The sequence below is a fragment of the Pipra filicauda genome, unplaced genomic scaffold (genome assembly GCF_003945595.2).
Source record: "Pipra filicauda isolate LSUMZ 115617 unplaced genomic scaffold, ASM394559v2 scaffold315_size853536_pilon, whole genome shotgun sequence".
Lineage (NCBI taxonomy): Eukaryota > Metazoa > Chordata > Aves > Passeriformes > Pipridae > Pipra > Pipra filicauda.
In genome coordinates this window covers 767,093-793,787 of record NW_024104438.1, presented here as the reverse complement: position 1 = coordinate 793,787, position 26,695 = coordinate 767,093, and the positions used below count along the sequence as shown (strand labels likewise).

The 26,695-nt window shown below is 42.4% G+C and overlaps 2 protein-coding genes and 1 non-coding gene across 3 annotated transcripts in view; 2 read left to right on the top strand and 1 right to left on the bottom strand.

The window, feature by feature from the left end:
- POLR1A (RNA polymerase I subunit A) overlaps positions 1-9,419 on the bottom strand; it is a 32,353-nt gene extending 22,934 nt beyond the window's left edge. Inside the window, exons 1-11 of the mRNA XM_027722838.2 lie at positions 9,235-9,419; positions 8,378-8,582; positions 6,583-6,732; positions 6,385-6,492; positions 5,371-5,456; positions 5,153-5,262; positions 3,494-3,580; positions 2,751-2,853; positions 2,151-2,310; positions 777-950; positions 460-582 (exon numbers count right to left, since the gene is read on the bottom strand). Of these exons, the coding sequence (XP_027578639.2) occupies positions 460-582; positions 777-950; positions 2,151-2,310; positions 2,751-2,853; positions 3,494-3,580; positions 5,153-5,262; positions 5,371-5,456; positions 6,385-6,492; positions 6,583-6,732; positions 8,378-8,582; positions 9,235-9,311 (1,383 nt within the window). The 5' untranslated portion in view covers positions 9,312-9,419. The remainder of the gene's footprint in view (positions 1-459; positions 583-776; positions 951-2,150; positions 2,311-2,750; positions 2,854-3,493; positions 3,581-5,152; positions 5,263-5,370; positions 5,457-6,384; positions 6,493-6,582; positions 6,733-8,377; positions 8,583-9,234) is intronic.
- On the top strand, positions 9,295-26,293 carry PTCD3 (pentatricopeptide repeat domain 3). The gene is made up of 24 exons (XM_027722810.2): positions 9,295-9,608; positions 10,987-11,036; positions 11,705-11,744; positions 12,404-12,449; positions 13,172-13,240; positions 13,680-13,784; positions 14,176-14,299; positions 14,982-15,100; positions 15,833-15,906; positions 16,210-16,297; positions 16,385-16,445; positions 16,731-16,813; positions 17,473-17,617; positions 18,215-18,265; positions 19,120-19,203; positions 19,987-20,015; positions 20,307-20,410; positions 21,106-21,184; positions 21,271-21,361; positions 22,016-22,101; positions 22,779-22,927; positions 23,775-23,816; positions 24,706-24,864; positions 25,591-26,293. The coding sequence occupies exons 1-24, from the start codon at positions 9,310-9,312 to the stop codon at positions 25,667-25,669; spliced, it is 2,256 nt and encodes a 751-aa protein (XP_027578611.2). The 5' UTR covers positions 9,295-9,309; the 3' UTR covers positions 25,670-26,293.
- LOC113988881 lies at positions 16,518-16,659 on the top strand. The gene has a single exon (XR_003541042.1). It is a non-coding gene; the product is annotated as a small nucleolar RNA SNORD94 (small nucleolar RNA).
- Positions 26,294-26,695: the final 402 nt, after the last annotated feature.

Below are 26,695 nucleotides of genomic sequence, written 5' to 3'. Positions count from 1 at the left end.
CCTCCTCAGTCTACTCTACTGTCAGATAAATACATTTCTGTTTTAAAAACCTCTACCGTTAGAGTAGAAAGGATGTTGCTTTTACAATTTCCAATAGGCAGCCAGAAGAGATGATAAAATGAAAAGATCAAATTCAGGCTCTGTGTGGTTAAAAATCATTAAGGATGGATGAAGCTAGTGTTGTCATTATGGCCTTTCTTAAAGGCCACAGCTGTGCAAAATACACTGCACAAAGACCACAGGAGAAACAGAATCTACTTATAAAATTTGCACCAATTCTTAACCCCACGAAGCAAATTCTTAATCCCATGAAGCTTTTTCCTTTTTTTTTTTTTTTTAAATACTCTTTCTCAGATGTGGTGTTCAGTGTAACTGCTCCTTATTAACACGCAGTAGCAACATACAGGAATTCAGTCCCCAGCTGCACCAGAAGGAAACACTCTTTTTATCCATTCTCACCATGGGAATGCCAATCTCATTGGTACCAATGTACATATCGGGGCAAATGACTGATCGAGCAGCAAAATCCACGCGCTTGCCCATCATGTGCTTCCGGAACAGCCCCTCCTTCTTCTCCAACAGCTTTGAAAACAGGAGGTAACGATTAAAATGTGAAAGTATGCAACATCAGACAGATTCTCCAGACACTACAGTGATGAATATCATGAAAATGCCCACAAGTAATTCACTTTTTTCTTACTCCATCAGGTTCTCTTAATTTAACTGTCTGTGACACACAAAACCCCAGAGTTTTTAAGGTTCTGCCTGCTACCCACCTGACGAATACCAGGGTATTTTTCTTTTATCAGTTTGTCCATGTCACTGTCAAATACAATGTTGACATGGCTCTGAAGACGTATCCAACTGTTGTACAGCTTATCTGCAATGCTCTGTCCTGGAATCGCTGTCAGCACAGAACGGTCCAAAGGTTCATTATCCCCTCCTATCTCCTGCAGAAACAGAAATTAGAAACTTGGACTTAACAAAAAATATCTTCTATTTACTAGGCTGAAATTACAGTATTAATTAGAGTGTTATACATAGCAAATAAAACATTCACCATTATTTTGCACCTCCTTAAAGAAACTAGTTTAAAAAAAAAAAACACAACAAAGAATTAACAGTGTAAACTTAACTTTCAAGTTATTGCAACCAAGAGCCTCAGACAGGTCTGCTGTCAAGCTTTAAAAACTGACTTGGATGGGAGATCTCTAAAAACCACAGCTACATATACCAGTGGGACTTTAAAAGATGATTGCTAATTGATCATCTGCTGTTAGGTGACAGTCCTCTTTCTAAATTAGATGTTACTGGTTAGTCAGTCTGTGCTATGAATCACTGTAACTAGAAAATTCTGTTCTTAGATAAAAATAATGTAAATCCAAGTGCTTTTATCACCTACATCACTTTGTTTTCAGTCTAAATGTCTGTATAGCAGTCACATGGAAACGCATTAACCTCCTGTCAGTCACACACTTAAGAATGGATCTCCACCTAGTGGCTACATTCTGAGTAACTAAGAATGTTTTCAAAATGTTTTACACTTAAAATATAAAGCAAATTCAGCTGAAATGAAGTCCAGTATCAAAGAACTCTCAGTGATACAACGGATGAACAAATAAGGCAAACGGACCTACATTATGATTTGCCATTATACAACCACGTGAACTGGTCAGCAGCAGACAAGCATTGTTACTAACTAATGTTATCTGGTTCTATTTAGACATCAATGGTCAAAAATAACCACAACCACAATTGGTTCTACTAGGTTCAGAAGCTAAAGGGGCTTTTTTCCCCCCTCCATTCATTTTTCATGTGATGAGATACTGGCAAACTTTTATCGTGAGCTGTTTGTGCTGTACATATTTCCTTCTCCAGAAACAGGAGCCCGTTATGTCTCACGTACAGTAATCCAACACCAAAACCCACGACTAAAAGAATACGAGCAAAATGTTTGTTTCCTTTGCACCAGGTAGACGAGAGGAAAGAGGGGAGGGGAAAAAAATAAAACAGCTATGGAGAACATCTCCACCAGCACATGCTCCAACAGCTCAGGCAAAAACTGCTACTGGGACAGTTTAAACAGGAGCCAGCCTGAACGCGACGCACACATCCAAAAAGCAAAGAATAAGATAGCCAGCAGCTCTTACTGTTTGAATTTCTTCTGCAAATTTTATTGGCTGACATTGTTCTTTTGCCATGAAAAGCAAGAGTTTCCGTATCGTCTGGGCATCTTTCATCACAGCCTGCAGGTTCACAGTCTGGCCGTTCGTGAACAGTCGATCTCCAAGGCGATTTACGGGACGGTACCTACGGCAGGTCAAAATCACTTTAGAAGATTAAAGCCACTGAACAGCAGCATAATAAACCTCTAACATTCTAAGCTAAGTCTTCAATGCATGAAAAATAATCCCTGTAAACTAACGGTGAGCATTTAAAAATTCACACATTCTACTGCGACAGTCATAAAAGAGGAGTGATCCTTAACAAGAAATTCTACCAGTACTACAGTTATAATATTCTAAAATAATTTAAAATACTAATACTGGGTTTTTTTCCATAATTAATATTTCAATCTTCTAACAAACTCATAAAAGTTATTATCAGTTACTGATATAATTTTTTTTTTTAACACTCCACTGACACTTCAGCAGATCAGTGTCTGTACTGTAATTGTTTGCTAACTCCTGCAAAAAGCATATGTGCTAAACCCTGTGATTTCTACAAAAGCTTTTTGGGGAAAATTTTACCTCGAAGGCGGAACCACAAGTAGATCTAAAAAAAACATGTCTGGACTGAATCCTGAACTCTCATGGGGATCCATCCCAGGGAAGAGATAACGCAAAAAGAAACCTAAGAAGACACAACAGAAATATAAACTCATTCTCATTGTTTGGGAATCCAAATTCCCAGGTGCACTTGGTCAATCAAGTCAAAAGAATCTGCTAAGTTAAACACTACTGAGCTTGTTTAAAATAAAAACTTTCAGGTTTTAGAAAGAATTGCCACTCTCTTTTTGGTTACATACGTGGTATTTTAGAAACAACTCTAAACAGAAATACAGATTATAGCAGAAGGAAAACGGCAGGAGGAAAGCTTCCAGCAACTTATTGCCAGTGATTCATGAAACTGCTGTTTTTTCCTGGCAACTGCAGACAGATGAAGAGTACAGGCAACTCAAGAGACTGATAAACACATTCCTGGTCTTTATCTGTGAGGAATTGCAGCACCATACAAAAACCACACTCTCTGTAAACAACAGTCATGATTCGTGGGGAGCCACAACATGAGAACAGTGGATCAAACTATTCCTTAAATCCAGGTCCCTGCACTGACCAGCTACCAGTCCTCCTATCACAAAACCTATCTTGCAGCCATGAGCCCTTAAGGCAAAAGGCAAAGATTTGACAAGGAATTAATACTGGAACATTTGCAGACATTGTCCACCAAATGGTACAGAAAACAAAGTAACATTGCTATTAACAATTATTACCTTCATTCTTCCACAGAGCCAGGATGTACTCTTTGGCAGTCATTGGTGTCAGGTATCCTCTCTTCCCTAACTGGCTTTCATCAATAACTGAAAAATAAAAAATGAAATAAAAATAAAATATTTATTTAAAAAAAAAAATCTCAAGAGGTTACCCTGAAAGGGTTTTTTTGCTTACAATGGTAAGTGCTTCTAGTTAAGAGAAGGAATGGAAATATATACAAAGTATACTGGCTGACATTCACATCAAAATTATCATTTAAATGTTTGCTTTGGGAACATGAAATTAACCAAAGAAAGAGCCTTCTCAGAATGGAAAAAAAAAGGAGCCATGTCTGAGATGAATGGATATCTATATAAGCAACTGAAACAAGACTCATCCTGAACATCTAAAGTGTATGTTTTATTTGACTAATGGTGAGCTGCACCCTTTCTCATGATGATCTCATCCACTGCCCAAAACACAAACCAGGAGTCAGCCTGCAGCTGGGGAACATCTAAGTGGACTTCAGGTACTACCAGTGAGATCAAGGTTCCCATGAAATAGCTGCAGCAGACAATAGCACCAGTCAGCAACCCCTCCATACTGTGAGAGTCTGGCTGGCTGTACTTTGGAAAGGAAAGAAAGCACATGGTTTTGACACTGAAAAGCAAAAAGGTCATTTTTTCAAAAACACAGCCAGAGATTTTAGATCTCAACTTCTGCTTCTCTTGCAGGCCAGCCCCTTGTGTCTCAGGGAAGTCAGAGTACACGACTTGATGAAAGGCAATTCTCTCATGACCTCAGATAAAGGTTTCCTATTCTTCTTTTGGCTACGGTCCAGAAAACCAGATTTTTCCACACTGAAACTTCAATTCCCCATTCACCTAGAAAAACTTTCCATCCCTTAGACAGAAATGCATCAATGTCAAGGTTAAAAGCACTCCCTCTGAGATTAAACTGTGACACAGGCTATGGAGAATGCACATAACTGTGTGATCCATCCCATTTCAGAAGATAAGACACTTCAGATTGTGCTTCTTCAGCCACAACTCCAGAGATTTAATCTAGTATTTAAACCACAGAGTAGCAAACAAAATAAACTCTCTATGTAGACCTTTTCTGAGGGCTGAATAACACACAAAAATCTGCTTCAATTCTATCTCATTGTGTAAACGATCAAGGATACAAGAGGAAAAAAGTAAGTTTAAATTGATTCAACACTAAATAATTATACCCAAAAAATGTCACCTACTTTCTTTTCTGTCTTTTCCTCTTTAAGAGGATATTCTTTCATAAGAGTTAGTATTGTCTGATTTTCTTTCTGAAGTAAGATTGGTCATCTTCCTCCTAGGTAATTTTTTATCTAGTTTCTCTGTTTCAAAAATCTAGCAGAAAATCATCTACCTGCCAAAAATGAGGTGCCCCAAAACCACCCTAAAGCTGACACAGCTTATGCTTTTGTACTTCTTTGCCTGACACACAGACACTTGCAGGTGCAAAGCATAGAAGACTTGTCAAGAGAAATTTAATGGAATAAGGTACTCCCCAACCTCTGAGCTTACTCCTTTATTTACGTTTTTTATAAATGAGTCACAAGTGCATGGTCACTGCTAGGAACCTGTTCTCCTTTAATGCAGGAACAAAAGTGCAAACGTTTAAGTAGGAGACAAATATTTTACCTGCTGGTTCATCCAGAATGCCTCCCTCTCCTGACTTATGGTACACTGTAGAAGGATAGGTTACTGTCAGCTTGCTGTTATGCTCCTTTCTCACCAGTGATCTCCTGGATCTTAAAGGTAAAAAAAAAAAATCAAACAGGAAAGGCAGACAAAAGTTAATAGAAGTACAATATTTAACTTCACACTAGCTATTTACTTCCTCATGTAGTTAAACTTACTTGCAGTTTGGGCATTTCTTTGAACCCATATGTGCTTTCCAGAACTGTGCTATCAGATTATTTCGACAGCCACATACATTTTTGACCTGATAAAGAAAAAAAAAACCCAACATAAAATAATGAAAATAGTAAAATTAAATGAAAGTAATAAAATTATTCATTAAAAATTATACTGTTAACATTTACTATCAACAGGGATGTTATTAGTATCAATGCACACACACCCTTGTACTGATTTAATTCATGCCTTACGTTCATCATCATCTCATATTTGCTGGAAATATACACCCCTCAGTGCTCACCACCCTCCTTTTTAAATTTATTTCATAGCTATAATTCAAAGCTTTTCTCTAATGATGACTTAAGAAGGTAGAAGAACAATAAAAATCACTTCTTTTGACTGCTCATGAATGTGTGATCTACCAAGTGCTTAAGCTTAGATTTGGAACAAGTGATTAGGAATTAAACTTGGCTTATAAACAAATCTGCTCAAAGATCTTAAAAGTTTAAGTATATTCTTCATTCATATTTGTCTTTACTAACAACGTACATTAAACTACATTTAAATGGAAATTAGAATTCTAGATTCTTTCTAAATTCTAAAGTCTTTCTAAAAATTTCACTGTAAGCAATTCTGCAAGTTTGCTGGATGCATGAGTTCTCAAAATATGTTCTGCAGCTCAAAATAGCTGGAGCATCATACAGAGAAGTATCAAAAGTGTAAGTAATATACTGACAGCAGTATCAGACTTTTATGTGGTATTTACACCATCAACGTATTTCCCTACAAAAAAAAAAATACTGTTTTCCACAAACCTAGCAGTTATGCTAACAGGAAATAAAATCTTTTTTTTAATGTTTAATTTCACTCAAAAAGCCATCTAAACGTAACACAGTTCAGAACTCCAGGACAAGATCCAGCACCTACACAGTCAAAGACAGGCTCTCTTCTGCACATTACTATTTTAAGAGCACAAACCCCGAGAGCTCAGAAGAAGCACTGATTGTACTTACATTTGAACACTGATCTCTTGTTTGAGAGCTCTGTAATATTTCCTGAACGTGGCGATTAAGCTCCTCTTCAATTTCTGAACCTGTTGCGTCTGCACATTGCTCTAAAAACTAAAAGGAACAGAGTAACAGAAACGGGCACAGCTTTATAGTTATGGGACTAAGAACTCCAAGAGGGATGGAGCAATACACAGTACTTGCCCTGTTCAGAATGACTTCAAGGTCATAGACAGCATGAAGAAACCCCTTCTCCAGCACCTTCAGCTGACTCAGCAGTAAGTGAACCACGGCTCGAGTGCATGTCAGCATGTGACAGTTCAAACAAGAACCTCGGATCAGAAGGTATAATTTCTGGAAAGAAAAGGGGAACAAAAGGTTATCCTGGTAGATTTACTAACCAGCACAATAAGCAAGTTGATAGATTTGTTTGGAATTAAAGACAGTGCTACTATAATTGAGAAATTAGACTAATTGTTAATCATAAAGAATTGGACTGGGGAAAAAAGAATCTTTCAACCACACAAACTGATATGCAAAGCATGATCTGTAGATAAACTACTTGCAGGGCACCTACATAACAGATACATGAAACACCTGTCATTTCTACAGCAGGTCTGGGACCAAGGCTGCTCTTAGACAGCACAGTGACTACAGCTCCTCACAGCTCATCCCAAAAAGGACAACGTGGTACCCAGAACCCCACACTAGTAAAATGAAACATTCTGGTCACAAGTACCATCAGTGTCCTTCAAGATTCTTCACACAATCACATTCTCCTCAAGATCTGGGGAATTATCAGTGGTTTTTATTATTTAACATAGCTCTGCACAGAGCCCCAGTGGCCTCAAGGCTTTGAATTACTGCTGCAGGTCAAATCCTTGGTCAAATACAAGTATTTTACTCACAAGCTGGAACAAGACTAGAAGTGGGATGTACCTAATCTAACTTCAAAGTGTGGTTTTTTACTCTCAGTTAATGCCCTGTGCAGAAGGCAGTAAATGGTGAGACCAGAACCTCAGGAAATTCATCCCAGCTCAGGTTTGTTACAGACTGGATGAATATCCCTCTGCAAATAGCCCCACTCCTCAGAGTCCAGAAAGAGCTAAAAAGTACAATCAGATTATGCATCTAACTTTCAGAAGACCAAAATAAGGCAAATCCTACCCTTACAACCCAGGATTCTGTTTATATTTAAGAGATGACCTTTCGGAAAAACACCTACATGAAGCACTCGTGAGAAAGTGCAGCTTGATCATTCCCTGTAGCTTTCAAAACAAGCTTCTAACACCTGTCCCCACAGATGCACACCAAGTCAAACCTCTGCTCTACAACAGGCATCCCACACACCACGCAAATGCAACACCTGTAAAACTATAAGAAATATCTTCTTGACAGCCTTTATTTTAAATTAAAAATACTGATGGATTTCTACACAGCTCAGTATTTTTCAACTATCTGCTGCCACCAAACTTACAATGCTGTTTTCTTTCCTTTACTTGGCACACCATTGTGTCACAGCTTATTACTGGATAGGTTGTTGAGTTCTATCCACATTGATCCAGTTTTCTACAATAAGTCATCTGAATTAAGAGGGCCTACTGGGCAGAATGTACAGCACAACTATTTGGAGCAAAAACGAGCCCTGAATGCCCAGGAAACACCTGGAGAACCTAAGCTAAAAGAAGTTCATGTGTAGTAGTTTTAAGTAAATGGTAATTTTTACTGTGTCATCCATTTAATTAAGGCATGAGACCCTGCAGTGAGTGATCAACACTCCCCCTCACTCAATACTGAGTAAAATAATAGTTACACCAAAGTGTGTATTTTCCAAAAGGTCTATTCGTATTTAACTACTATGACACAACAAACCTTTTCTACTACATTTGCTGTTATTACACTTGGGAGAGAAAACAGATCTTGGCACCTTTGCTATTCCCAAGGACTACAACTCTGTGACAGCTTGGGCAGCAGCAAGACAACAATTAATCGTACGTACATCGAAGAACAGGGGGTTGTAGACAGTCAGAGGCAGCTCTATGTGGCCAAAATGACCAGGGCAGTTGCTGAAGTTCTGCATGCAAGTTGCACACACTTCCTTGGAGTCCGGAGGTCCCAGAGCCAAGTCGTACAGTCCATTGGCAGCCGGATTCCCCAAGTTATCCAGGTACTGAGGGTTCGTTATGGGTTTGACACTCAGTTTCCTGAAGTTGAAAGCAAAGAGTAAAAATCAGCAGCAGCAAACGGCCACATGATGTGTCCTTTAATGGTACAGCTAGCATGAGCATTTAGTATCTGTGTGGGTTTTTTTAATTCACGAAAACATCTTTTTGAGGGCACTTTGCACATGGGGAGCTTCTGCATCACTGATTCCATCGTCTGGGCACACTTAACTCATACCGCAGCAAATATTTCTTTTAAATCTTTAGCCGTTCTATTAAGAAGTCGCGTAATATTAAGAAGTCACGCATTTAGCAGCTGTATGATTTTTTTCGTTGATGAAAACATCTTTTTGAGGTGTGCATGCAAGGGGAATTTCTGTATCACTGATTCCATCGTCTGAGCACAATCATTCACACTGCAACAAATATTTCTTTCACATCTTTAGCCATTCTATTAAAAAGTCACGTAATTTTGTCTGTGTGTGTCCCCTCGAGCTGCGGGAGAGTTTGTAGAAAACTCAGCTGCCTCCACCCCGGGGGCCGGTGTGGGCCACGGCTCAGCCGGACCACATGTCCCAGCACGCCCCGCGCCAAAGCCCGCAGCGGCTCACCGGCGTCCCGCCGCGGGGCACGCTGGGACTTGTAGTCCTCAGCACATCCGCACGGCGGGGGACGCACACACATGGCGCCTCACCTGATCTCCTCGGCCGTGTACATCCCGAAGGACACCCCAACCAGCCGCCGCCACGGCACCACTTTGGGCGGCTTCATGGCGAACCAGCGACTCTTTCCCCGGCCGACACCTCGTCCCGCTCTCCCGCCGGGGGTGCCGCGCCACTGGCAGCACCACGCGCTCCGAGCCGCGGGGGAGGCGGGGCCGGGCGGCACCACTGCCGTGCAGTGGCGGTACCGCCCACACCCCCCCGGCGCGGGAGTGGTGCCGCCCCGCTCCCAGAGGGCAGCGCGCGGGGGCAGCATGGCGGCGCGGCGGGTCGGAGCCGGCTGCTGGCAGCGGGCCCTGTGGCTGAGCCGGCGGGGCCGCCTCCTGGGCGGGCGGGAGAGCTACCGGTGAGGGTCTGCCGGGAGGGAACGGCCGGGCGGCGGCGGCATCGGGGAGGAATCGAGAGGCGGGGGGTGACGGCGGTGTGGGGAGTGAGGCGGGAAAGGCTGCGCAGGCGCAGTGCCGGCGTTCGCAGTCCGCATGCGCGGTGGCGCCTGGGGCCGGCATGGCTGGGGCGGCGTGAGGGGAGCGACTTCCCTGGGGCTCTTCTCTGCCTTCAGTCGCCTTTCCTGGGACTCTTCCCTACCTTTAGACGGCTCAGAGCAGGTCTGGCACAGAGTTTTAGCTGTTAACCGTTTCCTAGAGCTGAGTCTTGCGAAAAAGCAGGTGAACTCGTCCCCTACGGAGACAGGCTGAGGAAATTTGGACTGTTCAGCCTGGAGAAAAGAATGTTGACTGGAGACCTCGTAGCAACCTTCCAGTACCTGGAGAAGCTGTAGAGGGCACTCTTTGTCGGGGACTGTAGTGATAGGACAAGGAGTAATGGGTATAAATTGAAAGAGGGGAAATTGAGATTCTTTGCTGTGAGAGCGGTGAGGCACTGGAACAGGTTCCACAGAGAAGCTGTGGATTCCCCATCCCTGAAAGTGTCCAAGGGCAGAAAGCAGCCTGGTCTGTGGAAGGTGTCCCTGCCCATGGCATAGGGGTTGGAACTGGATGAGCTTTAAGATCCATTCCAACCCTTAACATCCTATGATTCTGTGAAATTGGGAGGTTTTGTTCGGGCGTGCCTTAAATGAAAAGGCCTCACTCCACTGGGTGCTCTGTAGGCGAAATATAACTCACATCTGGGGTGGCAAAATCACAGTCAGTTTATGGGATTTCCGTGAGCAGCTGGAATTATGCCACTGTGCAGCACAGAACTGTGAATGCACTTTAACAGCACCTCTCTGGGCCAAGGTCAGAGTGCAGGCACTGAGTGCCAGAGTTGCACCAAGGCTTTGGTGTTGGGTTGCTTCATGAGGAAAAAGAGTAAAAGTATTTTAATAAAAGCCTTAGTTTATGTTAAAAGCACTCGAATGTGAACAGTTGTAAGAAAGACTCAGAGCAGTGCTTTGTGATAGACAGAACTGAGTTTATATTAATATGCCTCATGCAGTTGGGGTTTGTGTGGTTATGCAGCTCTGTAGAGCTGAACAGGGCTGATTACTCTGCATCACAACTCAGGGCCTTCTGCTTGTGTAAGTAGTACCCAGGTCTAAAGTATTTTTTAAAAAATACTTTGAATCTGCTTTCAGTAAGATCCTGCCTCTGAAACACAAAGTGTCATTCCTGATTGATGTTCAGGATTTTCTTTCTAAGGTGCACTCGTTGTACAGAATTCGATTAATCTGCTTTTGTCTTATTATTGTGATTGCCATCAATTCAAAACTGATTGTTTTCTAGGTGCTCTTCGAGCAGCACAGCTCTTGAGAAGGCTGTGGACAATTCAGAAGGTGAGATGTCTTCATTGCTAGTTCCTTGCATATGTTTTTTTTAATCTCCAAAACAACACAGTGTGTCAGGAAATAAAGAGGACGGGAATGCCCCCCTTCCTCTGCTTGGATTTCCTTTCTCCCTGTCTTCACTGTGATTTGAGTAATTTGGTTCCTCACCTCATCACCAGGCAGCTCTCTGCTCCAAGAGCATGAACACAAGACCCTTAAGCTGCCTGCCAGCCTTTGCTACCACCGTTGCAATAAATTGTGGCCTACATGAGACTGAGGTTTCCAGCTGGATCAGCTCAAAACATTGATTCTCATAGAATTATTTAGGTTGGAAAAGACCTGTAAGATCATTGAGCCCAGCATTTAACCCAGCACTGCCGAGGCCACCACTAAACCATGTCCTCAGGTGCCACATCTGCACATCTTTTAAATCCCTCTGGGGGTGGTGACTCCACCACTGCCCTGGGCAGCCTGTTCCAGTGCCTGGCAAGCCTTTCAGTGAAGAAATTTTTCCTAATATCCAACGTAAACCTCCCCATGTCCAACTTGAAGCCATTTCCTCTTGTCCTGCCACTTGTTACTTGGGAGAAGAGATTGACACCCACAGCAAATGAGGTCAGGATTTCCCTTGGGCATCTGTTTGTTTCTAATGAGCATTTTAATATTGTTTCTCATAGTAACTCAAGAAGAAATTGTGCTCCCTCGAAGGAAAACATGGTGAGTCTTTACTTTTGGAATATCTCTTGACTTGGAAGCAAACAGCTGTTAGACAGCTAAGTGTAAATTTAAAAAACAGAAAATTCAGATTCCTGTGTTCCTCGATGCCAAGTCCCACCAGTGGTTTTCCTGCTGACTGGGAACTCTAGGAATATTCTTGACTCTTACTCTCTGTGCAGCCTGTGTGTGCTCCCTTCCTCACCTAAACACTTCCATTGGCCTTTCCTTGTTTGCTTAAAAGAACCAAAGTCTTAAGGATCTACAGTTTTGTGTTGTTTTATTTTTCTTGCAAAGACGTATCTTGGAGAGGGCTCTTGAGAGGAGCATTCTGGGGAATTCTTTGTGTGTCTCTTCCCTATGTTTTTTTTTGATAATGTATTACAAGGGCAGGAGTCGTAGCAGGAAACACAGATGCTCTTCTGGTTTTCCTCGAAATCTTTTCTTTTTCCTGGGGTGGTTCCAGAACTGAGACCATTTTTGCAGTTGAATTTTTCCTCCCTTTGCAAAAGGTGTTATTTTCTAAGGGCAGCAAAAGCATTATTTCCTAGAACTGAAAATTGTTATGGGTCAAGACAATCCTGTGCTCGTTCTCCGTACAGTGTAACCCATAGCATTCCAAGTCTGCAGCTGAGTATTAACCAAAGCTCCTCTGTGTTTAGGGATAAGCTGGCAGTGCTCCAGACCTTGGCTTCCACTGTGAACAGGGTGAGTAGTACTGTTGGTCATGGAAATAGGTTCAGGTTGTCCATCTCATGCAATAGCCTTGTGCTGAGGAGGCTCTTAATTTCTACTCTGGCCATAAATGATAGAAGGGACTTTTACATCCGGCTTTTATGGGATTTTCAGTTTTGCTCCACATGTTTTCCTGTGTCCTTAAAGCCTCATTCTCATGCTGAGAGCTGCAGTTACCAGTGAAAGCTGCAGTACTTTAATAAGACTTTTGTTAACATCAGGAGCAAGTTCCTTTACTGGTTCAGCCTCCCAATCCAGAATGTCTCTTCCCAATCTCAGTCCAGAAAGCAAGCCTTGCAAAGTGCAGTGAGTGTCTGCTCTTGCTGGGCAACAGCTGGAAATGCTGTGATGCCATTCTTTAATCTTGTCTATCTTGACTTCTGGGAATTGAATCAAAACCTGCAGGTCTTCTCAGCTTCCCAAGGCTGTTACAGCTGGGGTCCTACTTGATTTGCAGAGCACTTGATGCTTGCCATGTTATAGTTTTGTTGTCACCATGTTAGCCTGCATGTGTGTGTAAAATGGAAATACTTTAAAACTATTTCCAAACAGATTAGGCCTTTTTGAATACGGGGAACTTCTGTAAGATGTGCATCAGGTGGTGGTTATGGTGGAAGTATTTATTGTGCCTTAAATTCCATGAGGCCTGTGAACATAACTGGAAGTCTTTCAGTCCTGGGTTCTTCTTCCTACAGGACCCCACTGCTGCTCATTATATATTCCAAGATGACCCTTTCCTTATGCCAAGAAATGCAGCCAATTCTGTAAGTATCTCCTTTCAGATCGTTGATAACTTTCCCCCCCACCTTTGTCTAGGCTATGAAGACTCTTATCTAATTGGAGCCTGGGTTTGATTACAAAAGAAAATGGAAGTGTCAGATTTTTTCTTCAGAATTTTCTCTCTAAAATGAGAGATGCTTTTGAGCTTGAGGTAGTAGTACAGGATTTGAGATGTGTGATATAGAACTGTGTCTCTTGACTAAGCAACAAAGAAGTACAGTGACATTTAAGGAACAGACATACTCACATAAATACCAGAATGTTTACCTTGAATACTGTCTCGTGCCTGTGATTTTAATAAGTTGAAAACAAAGCATGAGTTTAATTTGATCCCATCAGAATGTTCAGTTACAGAAAATGTTTCTCCTCACTCTTGGCCTTGTAATTTGTGTTTATTAATGTCATTCTCTAATTTCTCTGCAGCGTCTGTATTCGTTGTCAAAGGAGTCCGGGAGAAATGCTGCAAAATACATCATTAAGAACTTCCCTCAGTATTTTGACAAGACTTTTGCAGAGCCCAATGTACCAGTAAGCTTTTTGCTTTTAATTTTCATTGTATTTGTGCTTTGTCAGTGAATTCAGGTGTCATACTGGTCCAAAGCTAACATAAAAGGATGATTTTGTAAACTGGTTTGCAGACTGCTATGAAAGCAGCACCGTGTTTCTGTTATGAAGTGAACATTTTTCCTTGGGAGTTCAATATCATATCAGGTTCTTGAGACAAAAGTAAGAAGAGCAAAGTTGTTTAGATGGCACAGAAGTGAGGGATGAGGATGTGTGTGGTCCTTCATCAGCAAAAGGACTACTGTTGTTAGGCTGCAAAGTGTATTGGGTGAAGACTAAGGATATTTGGTTAGTGTTTAAGTGATAGTTCAGGCAAGGTTTGAGCTCATGACTAACTTTCACTCTTTGCTTTCAGTGCTTGATGCCTGAGACTCTTACACCTCAGATTGAAGGAGTGAGTGAGGAAGCTCTGAAGGAGTGTATCCGCCTCAGAAGGGTGAAAGAGTCTGTGGACATGTTCGATCAGCTTGTACAAGCAGGTATGTGGTCACCTGCCAGATTCTGCAGTAGAGCTCTGCTTAAATTGTGCCAAAAATATTTTAGTAGCTGTCACAGGCTGTGGGGACAGTTTTGTGACTGTGTTTCTGCCTTTCACAACCAACTCTGGTCTGGCAAAATGGTTCTCTAGAGTTATTGGAGAATAATCCAATCTTAGCCACTGCTTCTCTTGTGTGTCACTTTGGTGATAGGGAGAACAACTGATTTCTTCAACAGGAAGCAGATGAAATCCTTTTCCTGTGTTGGTTTTAAATCTGTTTCATAGAAAGTGAAAGGCATAAAATGATCTTCACAGCAGAGTGTATCCCAGGAGAAGTTATGTAAAGCACTAGAAATTTCAGACGTTGTTTTGGTCTTATGCTACCTCACAGTTCTGGCTACCAGCTGCCACTTCCCTCTCCCACCTGATCAGGAAAACTCTACCCTTTCGGTGGCCTCAGCAGAAAAACAAATACTCTTAAGTCAGTGTTAGAATTGTCTCCTGTGATAAGTGGGTTCATGACAGTACTGTTGTCACACCCAGTGTTTACGGACTTGATAGAGAATGTCCTTGTGTTGAAAGAGAGCAAAGTGATGTAACTGGGTGCCCACATTTTTCTGATATGGCTGCAGAATGTGCTTTTTACTTTCTCTATGACTGTCGTAAATCCTCGTTTTCTAAAGGTACCCCTGTATCTCTGGAGACCACAAACAGCCTTTTAGATTTGTTATCCTTCTATGGAGATGCAGAATCTACTTCTGAAAAGGAGGAAGAAGCAAAAGAGGATTTGGAAGAACCAGAGGTATGAAAAACCTGTTGATCTCTAATAATTTGTTTCATACGCAGTGGGAGCGTATCAAGTTTTTTGTACTTTGACAACTTGCCTGATAGATGGTTTGAGGGGGGTCAGATGCAGTCAGCATTCCCAGAAGATAAGTGTTATAAAAAGCCAGTGTCTGACCTAGTAACAACAGTAGTTGGTGTAAAGCTGAACTAAGTAGGTGAAACCCTGTCTTGGCTTAGTTCTGCTGAGCTGTGCTTAATTAACGGTTTCTCCCTGACAGCCTTGTTTTTACAGTTGCCTGCAAAGAAGACCTCTAGTAACTCTAGTGTAGATCACGTAGGTAATTTTCTTCCAGTCTGAACCATGTTGACTGGATTTTAATGAAGTTGAGGGCTCCTTGTGTGACATCAGAGTATTAGGTTGCAGGGGACAGTAGTAGATGTGCTGTCCCTGGGAAGAAAGGGTTCTACAGAGTATTTGCTATAGTCTAATGATTCCCACCAACTCCACAAATACATGTAATTTATTATGTTAGTACGTTTAATAACATAAATGTTCTTAATCTAGTTACTGTTTCCTGAACATTCTAATAGAAAATATAATAGAAGTTATTTTTATGTAACCTATTAAAAAACACCTTTGATAATATAAATTGCCGGTGAACTTCTGTGTTGTTGCCAAATCTAGTCATTTGATGTTTAATCACAATTTTGAGCTCTGAGAAACTTATTTCTACAAAAATCTCTCCAGGTGAATGCTTCAGAGCAGAAGGCTCCAAAGAGACAATTCCAAAGAGGTTCACAGTCATCTGGCCCTAGATGGAGGTATAGAAAATGTTGCCAATATTCCCGTATTCAGTGGGTTGTGCACATGCATCGTTGTTACTAAAACAGAATTCAGGTCTTCAGCAGGCCATACTCACAGGTGTTACTTGTTAAATACATCTGTGTTAAAGTGCTGATGGAAATCTGATGATTGTAGAACAGCTCAAAGTATCACAAGTAATTTGGTATTTGACTGTCAGCCACTGGGAGTACAGCCCCTTGTTTTGCTCTGCATGTTGAATCCTTTTCATAAAGTTATCCTTTATTTCATTCTTCAACATTCGGCTTATTCCTTGATTCTAGGGAGAACAACCATGCTGAGAGGATATTTAAGATAATGCCAGAGAGGAATGCACACTCCTATTGCACAATGATCCGTGGGATGGTGAAGGTAAAGTTATTCTTCAGCGCTGAGGGATTTTTTTCAGCTTGTGAAATCTCAGTCATAGAGGTTCTTTATTTTTATTGTCTTTTTCAGCATGGGGCTGCTTCTAAAGCTTATGACATGTACATAGACATGCTGAATGAAAGGCACAAGGGTAAGTGTCTCCTGGTTCTTTGTGATCTCCTAAGTACCAGAACCCCGTGTTGGGTCCATGAGTGTTTGTCCCATGGCAGTGATGATTGGCGCAGGGGTACGGACCTCAGCTGGATCATGGGAGCTGAGTGCAGACTGGTGGTTTCAGTGCAGCTGGCGTGTGGCTGGCTCACTGCAAACAGGTCTGCATGAGACTTTGCCAAAAGCTGAGCCATGTTGGAACAAGCTGTTTTCTTGTAGACTTAATAAATTGTCAGTTAAAGTGGATTATCTTACATTTTTCCAGCTGATGTGCACACCTTCAACGCACTGATCAAGGCAGTCCCATATCTAAAGGAGAGGTTCATAGAAAGATGGGAATTAGCCAAGGTAAGGAGGGTAGAGCAAAGAGGTGGGGAAGGGGCAAGAGTGTAGGATCTGGGTCTGCTTTACCATTAAAATTTTGCAGTTGCTAGAAAAGCAAGAGCTTTGTCCCAAAATACTAATTTCTTCTGCAAAGGAAGTTCTCTAGTTTAAATATAAAAGCCAACTATGGAGGATAAAATCCAACCTTGCCCTTGCAGAGTGGTTTACCTTCTGAGAACATACCTGATCCAAGAACTGCTTGGACAGAAAGTAACAGAGGAAATTATACTGGGAGATAAAATCAACAATTTCAGATGAAAGCTCTTTGGATTGTAATTCATGGTGTTGTGATGGAAATGGAATTTTGAGGGATAACATATGGGGCTCCAGTTTTAGTGACATAAGATCAGTAAGGAGAAGTAGTATGGAACTATAAAAATTTTCTTGATGTTCTAGACACAATTCTCCAAGATCTGATCCTCTGTAATGTTGTAGCCTTGGGTTTTGGTCAAATTAACTAAAAATCAGACAGTACTCCCTCAATACATGATCAGTTAAAGCAAAGTTGGTCACCTGAAGGGGATGAGAAGGACTAGGTTGAGGAAATATGTATAACCTATCTGAAAGCTGAACTGCAGCCTGTAACATGTGAAGCGCTAAGGATTTGGGTATTTTGTTTTAAGGAATTCCTGACTCACATGGCCCAACAGGAAGTGCAACCAAATCTGCTAACTTTTAATGCTTTACTGAAGACTCTGAGAAGATGTGGTGGTGTGGGCAGAAATATGTGTTTAATGGTATTGAAGGAAATGGAAGCACTTGATATAGGTAAGAGAACCAGAATATTTATTATATTCAATGGTTATTATATTCCAGCGCCAACTGCAGGATAGAATAGTTAAGTAGCACACAACACAGGGATTCCTGGTTGGAGGGAAGATGTACTTCACAAGCCACCCAAGCCAGTTCAGGTCTATATATCTGCATCTCTACAGAAAAAAAGCTTTTGATCTAGATAATGTTTTTTGTTTCAAATAAATGCTGCAAAAACCGAGGAAGTATCTGCACAACTGATTTGATGTCCTGTGGACTGTACTGGGCCCCAGTAATGTGCTTCTTGGTAGGCTAAAGACACATTCATGAGCAGAAGGAGAAGTAGCTAAAGAAGTACTTTCTGTTTTAATTTAGAGCAGGGAATCCTGGCTGCTCCCCCCATAGAAATGGGATGTTCTAGCTGGTGATCCACTTAGATACCATCTCTCCCAGTTCGGTGTACATGAGGTCTGCTCCAGCAATTAGGGTGGATGGGGAGAGATACTTGAGTAAATTTATGCACGCCTGACTGTGAGGGAAGAGACTGAATTAGAGTCAGGCACAAAGCTCAGCCAGGAATGCTGAAGTAACTTCAGTGTTTTTGCTTTTCAGAGCCCAGCCTTGCGACGTACGATCATCTCCTCTCGATATTTTACAGAGGCGGTACGTGCGATATCGGCTTGTCCATGGATGTGTCTTGCTCAGCATCTGCTTTAAATGCTTTCCAAATGTCATGGGTGATTGATTTATGGATTAAAAGACAAGCTCTTACGTGTGTGGTCTTAGTGTTACCTGTGCAGCCTGATTCTGCTTGGATGGAAAAAAAAAAGCTACAGAGGATGATGAGCTCATACAGGGAACAAATGCTACCCAGTCTTGGTGGGGGCTGGATCTGGCCACAGTGTGTGTGATTTCATGGACTGTGCCACGCACAGGGATGAAATTGCACCGGGATTCTCTTTCTGCAACAGTTCTGTGCACTGGAGCTGTAGTGAAAAATCACTGTGTTAGAAAAGCAGGAGCCCAACTGTTCAAGACTCCATGCCCACAGAATTTTGGCTATAGGAAGAGAATAGGCACAGTAGTGTAACTGCAGTCCTTGTGTTTTAAGAAACATGAAGGAACTGCTCTGGAGTCTCTCTAGGTTTGTTTGTGGGGTTTTTTGTTGTTTTGTTTTTTTTTTTCCCTTTTAAATTTTTTTGTTTGTTCATTAAATGCTTTGCTTTTCCCAGTGCAGCCTTCTAACAGACAAACTTCCAGCCTATTTGATTCCTTGCTAGAAAGCACTTTTCTCTTTCTAAATCTGCCCTATTCAGCTCTGGAAATCTGGCAATAGTAGGGCAAATCTCAGAGCACAGAAAGCTGCAGCTGGTGTGGAGCACCAAGGGAATCATGACACTTGTTTTAAATCATGTTACTTGTTTCCACTTCCACGTTGTATTTGCAAGGCTGATGCTCTTCACTAAGGAAGTGATTGGCACAACTGAGATGTGTTGCTTTGTCTCTTTGTCCCACAGTTGATCTTCCCCAATCAGGCATCATCTCTGAGGTGTTAGATGAGGTTGAAAAGAGAAGTTTCACTCCCCAGGACCCTGATGATGGTAAGGTCTTCCATATATCTGACAATTTGCATTGGGTAAGCTTGGGTGAAAAGATACCTATGAATTTCAGGTAGCTTTACTCAGTTAGGAAAAATGCATGCACCTTGCTTCTCAGTCCCTTCTGATACCCTTTAGAGACAAAGAAGGACAAATTCCAGTGCCAGAAATCGTGCTGTGCATTGGTGCACTAGCTTCTGTGTGGAAGTAGGAGTGTAAGCCATGCGAATGAGCATTTGGGCTCCATAGAATTAAAAAAAACCCCAAGGCTATCTACAAGATTAGTTTAAGGAGGAACATCAGGTAGCAGCTTCATGATACACATCTGGTGAATGGCAGGTTTTTATTGTAGTGTGGTGTGAGTTTTCCTATTCTAGTTCTTCCTAATCCTTTTCAGAAAATGTCAGGAAATAAAACTTCATGGAAAACTGAAGCGTGGGTCTGTAGAAGGGGTATTAGGTAATTCTACCAGCTTTTTTTTTTTTTGATTTTAGGAAAGAATCATGGAAATAGGCAGAATGTTGTACACCTTTTGTTTGCTTCTCTCTACTACGTGTGTTACACTGTTTCTTTCTCTGCTCTAAGCTGTTGCCAGAAGGATATAAAAGCCACCCAACTCCTGCCCCACCAAAGTTTCTGCCTAGAAAGTTTCTGCTACAATGCCAAACTGAGTTACAAATTGAGCTTTCTAATTGAACATGTCTGTCCTCTGGGGGAGATGGGTTAATGAGTTGCTCTATGTCTCCTTGGAAGTTTAAAGCTAACAGACTGTTTTCTCCTTTTCAGCCAACTTTTTTTCCACTGCCATGCAAGTGGTAAGTGCCTCTTCCCTGCAGAATTCCTTAGAGCTCTCCAGCTGTTTAAGAATTGCCTGTGAGTTTTTCCACCCTGTCATACAAGGCTGAGCTCTCAGTATCTCACATTTTCATCTGTTTTCATCATTTCTTGTAACTTCCCCCCACAATTCTGCAGTTCTCGGCCTGATCCCTTCCAAATTGGTAACTTGCATGCCTGTGATGAATGTGTGTACCTTTGTGAAAGTGAGTCTCAGAGGGATGTATGGCGTGGTATATTTTTATCTTTAAAATCCAACTGGTTTGTTGCAGTGCTGTGATCTTAAGGATATCAAGCTTGCCTATCAGTTAAATGAGACAATGGCAAAGGGAGACAACTGGAAATTCTTGGATGTGGACCGGTTAAATGGCTACTGGTGAGTGAAGTGCAGCTTATGTTCAGCATCTTGTATTGTCAGCTTGAGTACAAACTAGGATTTGAACATGGAAAACCAGCTGGTTATTGCATGTGCAGCTTGGGAATTGGGTCCCTCTTAAGAACAGTGATTCCTTAGGATTTATTTTCGTTTTTCAAACTTGTCTTGGAGCATCAGTTTATCTCAATACCCATCCAGCAGTTAGACCAACCAGTTGTATTTTCTACAGTCCTTTTGTGCAGCTAGGATGGCAGCTTAGGAGGTAACACCGAAATAACATAATTTCTTAGCGTGGGGACATTTTCCTAGTCAATGCAGTGGATCAAGGACCCAGGCTTGTGTTGTGAACTTGACAAGTGACAAGGTTAATTTAGTTCATTTCTTAAAGTGTTTCTTAACCAGAGGTTGTATTTGAGACAGACTCACATAGCTCAAACCTGGCATCAGGCAGGGAGATGGCTTTTTTTTTTAAGATCTTAAAATGCAGTGGTCTAACTTCTGATTAGTTCTGCCAGTTATGTAGTGTCAGCATTAAGTCCTCTCATTAAAATCGCTGCTGCTTTTCTGATTGTATGGAGTGTTGAAATCACACAGTGAAACTTCCCTGGTCTGCAATACAAGTCTGATCAGCACACCATCATTTGTTGGTGTTTGTCTAACCATTACTGAATTAGGACATTCTGTCTCTCCTCTAGGTCAAAGTTCTTTTCTTTGTTGTGCATGATGGAACAAATTGAGGTTGTGTTGAAGTGGTACAAGGAAATGTCGCCTTCGGTAAGTGTGTGCTGGGCTGAATGAGCTTCAGAGCTGGAGAAATGGAGCAGTTACAGGTGACTGAAATTATTCTCTTCCTTCATCAGCTCTTCTATCCAACTCCTAAAAATATATTGGACCTCCTTCAAGCACTGGATGCAGCCAACCAGCTGGAATTGATCCCTTCAGTCTGGGAAGGTTAGTGATGGCCACATGGAGAGTTTGTTTGACAAATGTCAGGAGCAGTGCAAAGTGGGAGTGGGTTTGGGAACTTCCCATTGCTCAGAGTAGCCATGATAAGGTGCACTGGAATGAGGGATGTTATTCCTGGGTGCAGTGGTGAGGCTGTTGTATTAAAGGCAGAACCAATAGCACAGACTATTCTAGAAATCATGGCTGTGTCAGTGTCCTGGGAAACTGAGTGCTTACAGAGAGTAGTATTTCAACCAGCAGCCCAGGTTTATCTTGTCTAAATTATTTTCCTGGTTTTTGCCCCTTAAAAAGAGGAGACAATAAAGCAGATACAGGTTTAGCACACAGAAAATATCCAACTGTCACCAACACTGAGGGGACAGATGGTTCTTTTAGGGATCCTTGGCGAATGATGACAGCACTAATTTGTAGTTACAATTAAAGCTTTATTTTCTTAACAGGATTTTTTGATTAACATAGCACAGAATCTGTAATCAGAACAGCACAGGATTTCTATAAGCAAAATCAGTGCAGTGAAATTTTACAGGTAGTAAAGGACAAAATTATATAGCAACCCTTGGCCTGGTGTATCTAATCACTGGACCCTCTGCAGATCAGGTCAAATCTTAATCCTACCAACTACTGCCTTTCTCTAAACAGATGTGAAGCAGTTGGGGTTTACCAGGAAACAAGAGCTGTTGGAAGAGTTCTTGTCTTTGATGAGCAGGGACCAGCACCCAGATGAGGTAAGGAAACTGATGTGGTTTAACCCCTGTGAACAGCTGAGCACCACACAGCTCACTCCTCTCCAGTGGGATGGATGGTGGAAGGAACTCGGACTGTAAAAGTACAAAAACTCAAGGAGCTCATTCCCCACTTCCCGCTGCAGGGAGGTGTTCAACCATCCTCAGGAAAGCCGAGCTACTGGAAAGCTCAAGTGTAATAACCCTGTGTTACCAACATACTTTTCATCCCAAATCTAAAACACAGCCCCATAGAAGCTACTGTGAAGAAATTTAACTCTACTATAGAGAAACCTCAAATTAACACAGAGGAGGATCACTTCCTTAACAAGGTTTGGAAAGTAATCCAGCCCAGCCAGCCAAATCTTCTTGGAAGCACTCGGCAGAATTCAGGGATTTTTGCCAAGGATTTCATTGCAGTAACTGGCTTCTCGAGGTTCAGAGTGTTAAAGGTAGGCAGATGTGTACTGCAGGATCCTCTAAGTACCAGCTGTCCCTGCAAAGCCACCTTGGATCTTGCCCAGTGGGGACAGTTGCCCTGACAGAAGTGGAAGATTGTTCTCACTGCTGCTAATTCCCAAATTTAAATCACATACGGAGCAAACCTGTAGGAGAAATTGCACTGAAATGGTTACATTAATTCTAGAGGTTTTGGGATTAACAGCACAATATTTCCCCAGATTCAACTGGTATTTGCCAAGTGTGCTGAAGACATCAAAGCTGCCCATGAGCCTGCTGGGAGGGAACAGCTCCCATTGGAATGGACAGGCAGCGCTCTGGGCAATGTGGTGGTGCTGTTCTCCAGGGCTGGGAGGACCCAGGATGCTTGGTAGGTGTGGGCCATGTGAGCTCTTGGCCTGCTGACACTGTGACTCAAGGCTTGATCACAAAAATGAAAAGCTAAAGACTGCCTTGGAATGCTAGTGCAGGCAAAGGGAGGGCATAAATCCTGCTGGGAATGTGATGGGGTTTTTTTTAATGGTATTGTTCATTCTTGGCACCAGGTTACAGTTGTCTCTCTCAGAAATGGTTTAGAAGTTAATGTAGTAGCTGGTGTAGAGCTTCATACAGCTGCTTATGGCAAGGTGGGGTTTGATTATCACCTCCCTGAGTGCTGCTGATTGCCCACAGCTTCCCATTCTCTGATTTTTTAGAACTGTCTGGATTTCAAACTGCTAAAGTGATTAATTAGTTTAATTAGAATTAACCCTAATTAAACTCTAAAGAGACTGTTTTTTAGAGCTCTCCAGTACCTAGAATTTACTGTTCTACATGCTCTGAACTTGGAATGGAGGTAAAAATACCCAGCCTCCAATTTAAGGTTTGAGCTATTTTTGTTAAATACAGATGTTCCCTTTGCACTGATTCATTTAAAACAAAGAAGTGGCAAGTACCCTTCTAAAAATATGTAATATTTTAAAGGAAACTTGCCACCAGCATTTTCTATGTATTCTGCACTAGTTTTAGATATTCTGTGTTAAAATAATCAGTGAAGTTAGCTGGCACAGCTTGCACCTGCAAGAATATGGCATGGGCTCCTTTCAGATCTGTGGGGAATATTTCATGAATGTAAGCTTGCTTGTGTTTAAATGGAGGCTCATCCAAGAGATTTAATACCTGTCTGTTCCTGTGTTATGTGGGGTTTTTTAATTATTATGTAATTTTCTTTTGAATAGGAACATGATGGAGCATTTCCAGCAAGCCAATAGGATTCCCACGTAAGTACCTTTGGGTTCTTCAGGTACTGAGTGTCCCATTTGGCTGAGATCCTGCATTTCTGTTAGAGAATCATGGAACAGTTTTGGGTTGGAAGGGACCTTTAAAGGTCAGGTAGTCCAACCCCCAGTAATAACTGACAATAGTGGTCCATTTGCTTCCAAAACATGAGTGTGTGTCTGTCTCTGTGAGCATGGCTGTTTATCCAACAGATATATTCCAAGACCTTTCTGTCTCAAAACATGTTGAAAAGTAAAGTGGGAGGGGGGTCAAGTGGTTGGCCATTGAGATGTCAGAGAATGAAGCTCTGGGCCATGGAGAGCCGATGAACTCAGCAGTACAGATCAGTCTGAGCAGGACTCTTGAGAACATCTGGTTTCCCATGTGCTCAAAAAAATCCACTGTGCTCTTAAGCAAGCACAGGTGCTTCAGAGGTGCCTGGGTTCCTGAAGACAAGTTTATCAAGTCAAATCCTAAATCTTAGGTGATTTCCTGTTAGGCTACAACAGTTTGCTTGTCTCAAGATTTTGAGGGGGGGAAATCTGTTTGAAGTAGAACATAATTTCTAAGGAATAGTAATGTGTTTTGTAGGGGTGGGTTTTTTAACATAGAAGTATAAAATTGGAGCTTGCCCAAGTGAACACCACGAGCGTGTGTGGTACCAAGGGCCAAACACCTGGTGTCACTCAGTGCCTGCCCTGTTCTGCTAGGACAGGAGTTCCCAAACTCACCACATTGGTACAGGGTGAAGGCTGAGGTGAAATTCCAGGCAGGAGCAGTATTGGGCTGGTTGAGTGATCTGAAAATGTCACCTCCTCTCCTGTCTAAAGCACAGGCTGTAAATTAATGGCCACCTCACATGAACAGTCACCTGTGCCTTTGCTTTTGCAGTGACAAGGTGATGGATGAGTTCCTGAGCTGTGCTAAACAAACCAATTGCCCAGATGAGGCCATTAAGCTGGTAAAGCTGGCGGCTTCCCTCGGCCTGCCTTCGTCCCAAAGGCTCAAAAGCAGAACAGAGGAGGAGTTTGAACTCTCTGAAGCACAGAAGTAAGTTGGAGCACTTCATGTTACTGCTGAAGGGGTACAGTAGAGACAGAGTGCTGGGGGGTGATTCCTGTGGAAAGATTTCTGTGACAAGGGAGCAGAGAACTGCCTTCAGGATGATGTGCTGGTGTGTTGAGGGGACTGAAACGGCTCCTCAGTTTTTGATTCCATGCTGTATCCACCCACTTAGGAGGGAAGGGAACTGTCCATGATGAGGAGTTAGCCTTGTGCACTGCTCAGACTTGCTATTACCCTTCTTTCCCAGAATCTTTTCCTAGCTGGGTCTATCCACCTCAGAGACCCTGCTGCAGCCTAGTAAAGGCAGGGGGTTGGTACAGGGAGGCCCTGCACTGGCCCCCAGGTTCTGAGGGTCATGGTCACCTCTGGCCAGGCACCACTGCTCACTGCCGAGCTGCTGCAGCTGAGCTCAAATGATGGGCTGAGCCTTGAGGGACCACAGTTTGGAGCCTGTTCTGGTCCAAGGGAATATATAAAGAGAAGCCCAGCAGCTGGCCCAGAACTTTGGAGGTAACTGAAGTAGTCTGCTTTTCCAAGAGAATGTGGATGCGCTTCCACCAAATGCTGGGTGGACCTGTCCTTTGAGGACAATAGGCATCAGACAGCCCATCATGTTCTCCTTGGAGGGTGTTTGCCCTGTGTTTTGGATTTCTCTTTTCAAGCAACAGTCACAACTGTTTACAACTGTTTACTGAATGTTTTACATCACAGGAAGACTTTGGAGAGCATCAAGTGGGACAGTGACAGCAGTGACAGTGACAGCAGCGACAGTGACAGTGACCGTGAGTAGCTGTCCCTCTTGCCTTCCTTGGGAAAACTGGGAGCAACCACTGCTGTGACGCCAGGAGGCTTCTGTGAAGAGTGGAATTCCTGAAGGAATGGCTTCTGGAAGGTGCTGCAGCACTGCTGAGCACTGGGAATGTTCTGATACGGGACCTGCTTGGAAAGACACGTTGTCCTTGTTGGAGCAAGTGAGGAACTGTCCTGTTTAATCTTTGTGGTCACTTGGGACACAGCGTGGGCTGCACCCAGAGTTTCCTCCACAACACACCTGCATGGGTTGGCTCCTGCCTGTGTGAACAGCATCACTGAGGTACCAGGGGCTGCAGGAACAGGAGTGCTGTGCATCCTGGAGGCTGCTCAGCAGTTGCAAGACTTCCTCTGGGCCTCTTATGACTTAACCCGGCACCAGATTTAATGCATTTCCATCTAACTTAAATGAACTACTTAAATACCGAGTTTACTCTGTATGTGAACACTGCAATTAATGCAATACTCATCACCTGTGGTGTTATTCCTCATCATTTCGGTGTTTTGGGACAGACTTTGGACTGTAGATGTTAAACTACACTTTGTACAGCTGGAGCCTCTGTCTAATAAATGGCTGACATTAAAGCTGGCCGTGTTCTGATAATCCCTTGAGCAAAACTGGTGATTACAAAATGTTGCTGCTGCTCTGTGAGAAAGTGAAGTTCATGCAGAACAGAGAACTAAAGCCACGAAGGTGACTGGGAAGAAATATGGCAGTGCTGTGCCATTAACTGGCCCTCACAGCATTGTGCTGCTCACCTTGAAGGGTTTCTTTAAGGTAATTATTGTGAATAAAGCAAAGGATTGCTCCTCAGAGAATTACACCATATTCTGGTGAAAAGTATTTAACATTTGATTCTGTTTGTGAAATATAAAACCTTGATGGGGATGATGCTGCAGGTGTAGAGTCAAGAGAAAGGGCTTCCAAGGGTGGTGATAATGCTTTGTGCTTTATCCTACCAACAATTTAAAACTGGGAACAAGTAGACAAGCCCCAGTTCCTCAT

Coding starts and splice junctions, on each gene's coding strand:
- PTCD3 (XM_027722810.2), top strand. CDS start 9,310: ATGGCGAACCAGCGACTCTTTCCCCGGCCGACACCTCGTCCCGCTCTC. Junction 21,185..21,270: donor ACAAGGAAATGTCGCCTTCG/GTAAGTGTGTGC, acceptor TTCCTTCATCAG/CTCTTCTATCCAACTCCTAA. Junction 24,865..25,590: donor GAACTCTCTGAAGCACAGAA/GTAAGTTGGAGC, acceptor TTTACATCACAG/GAAGACTTTGGAGAGCATCA.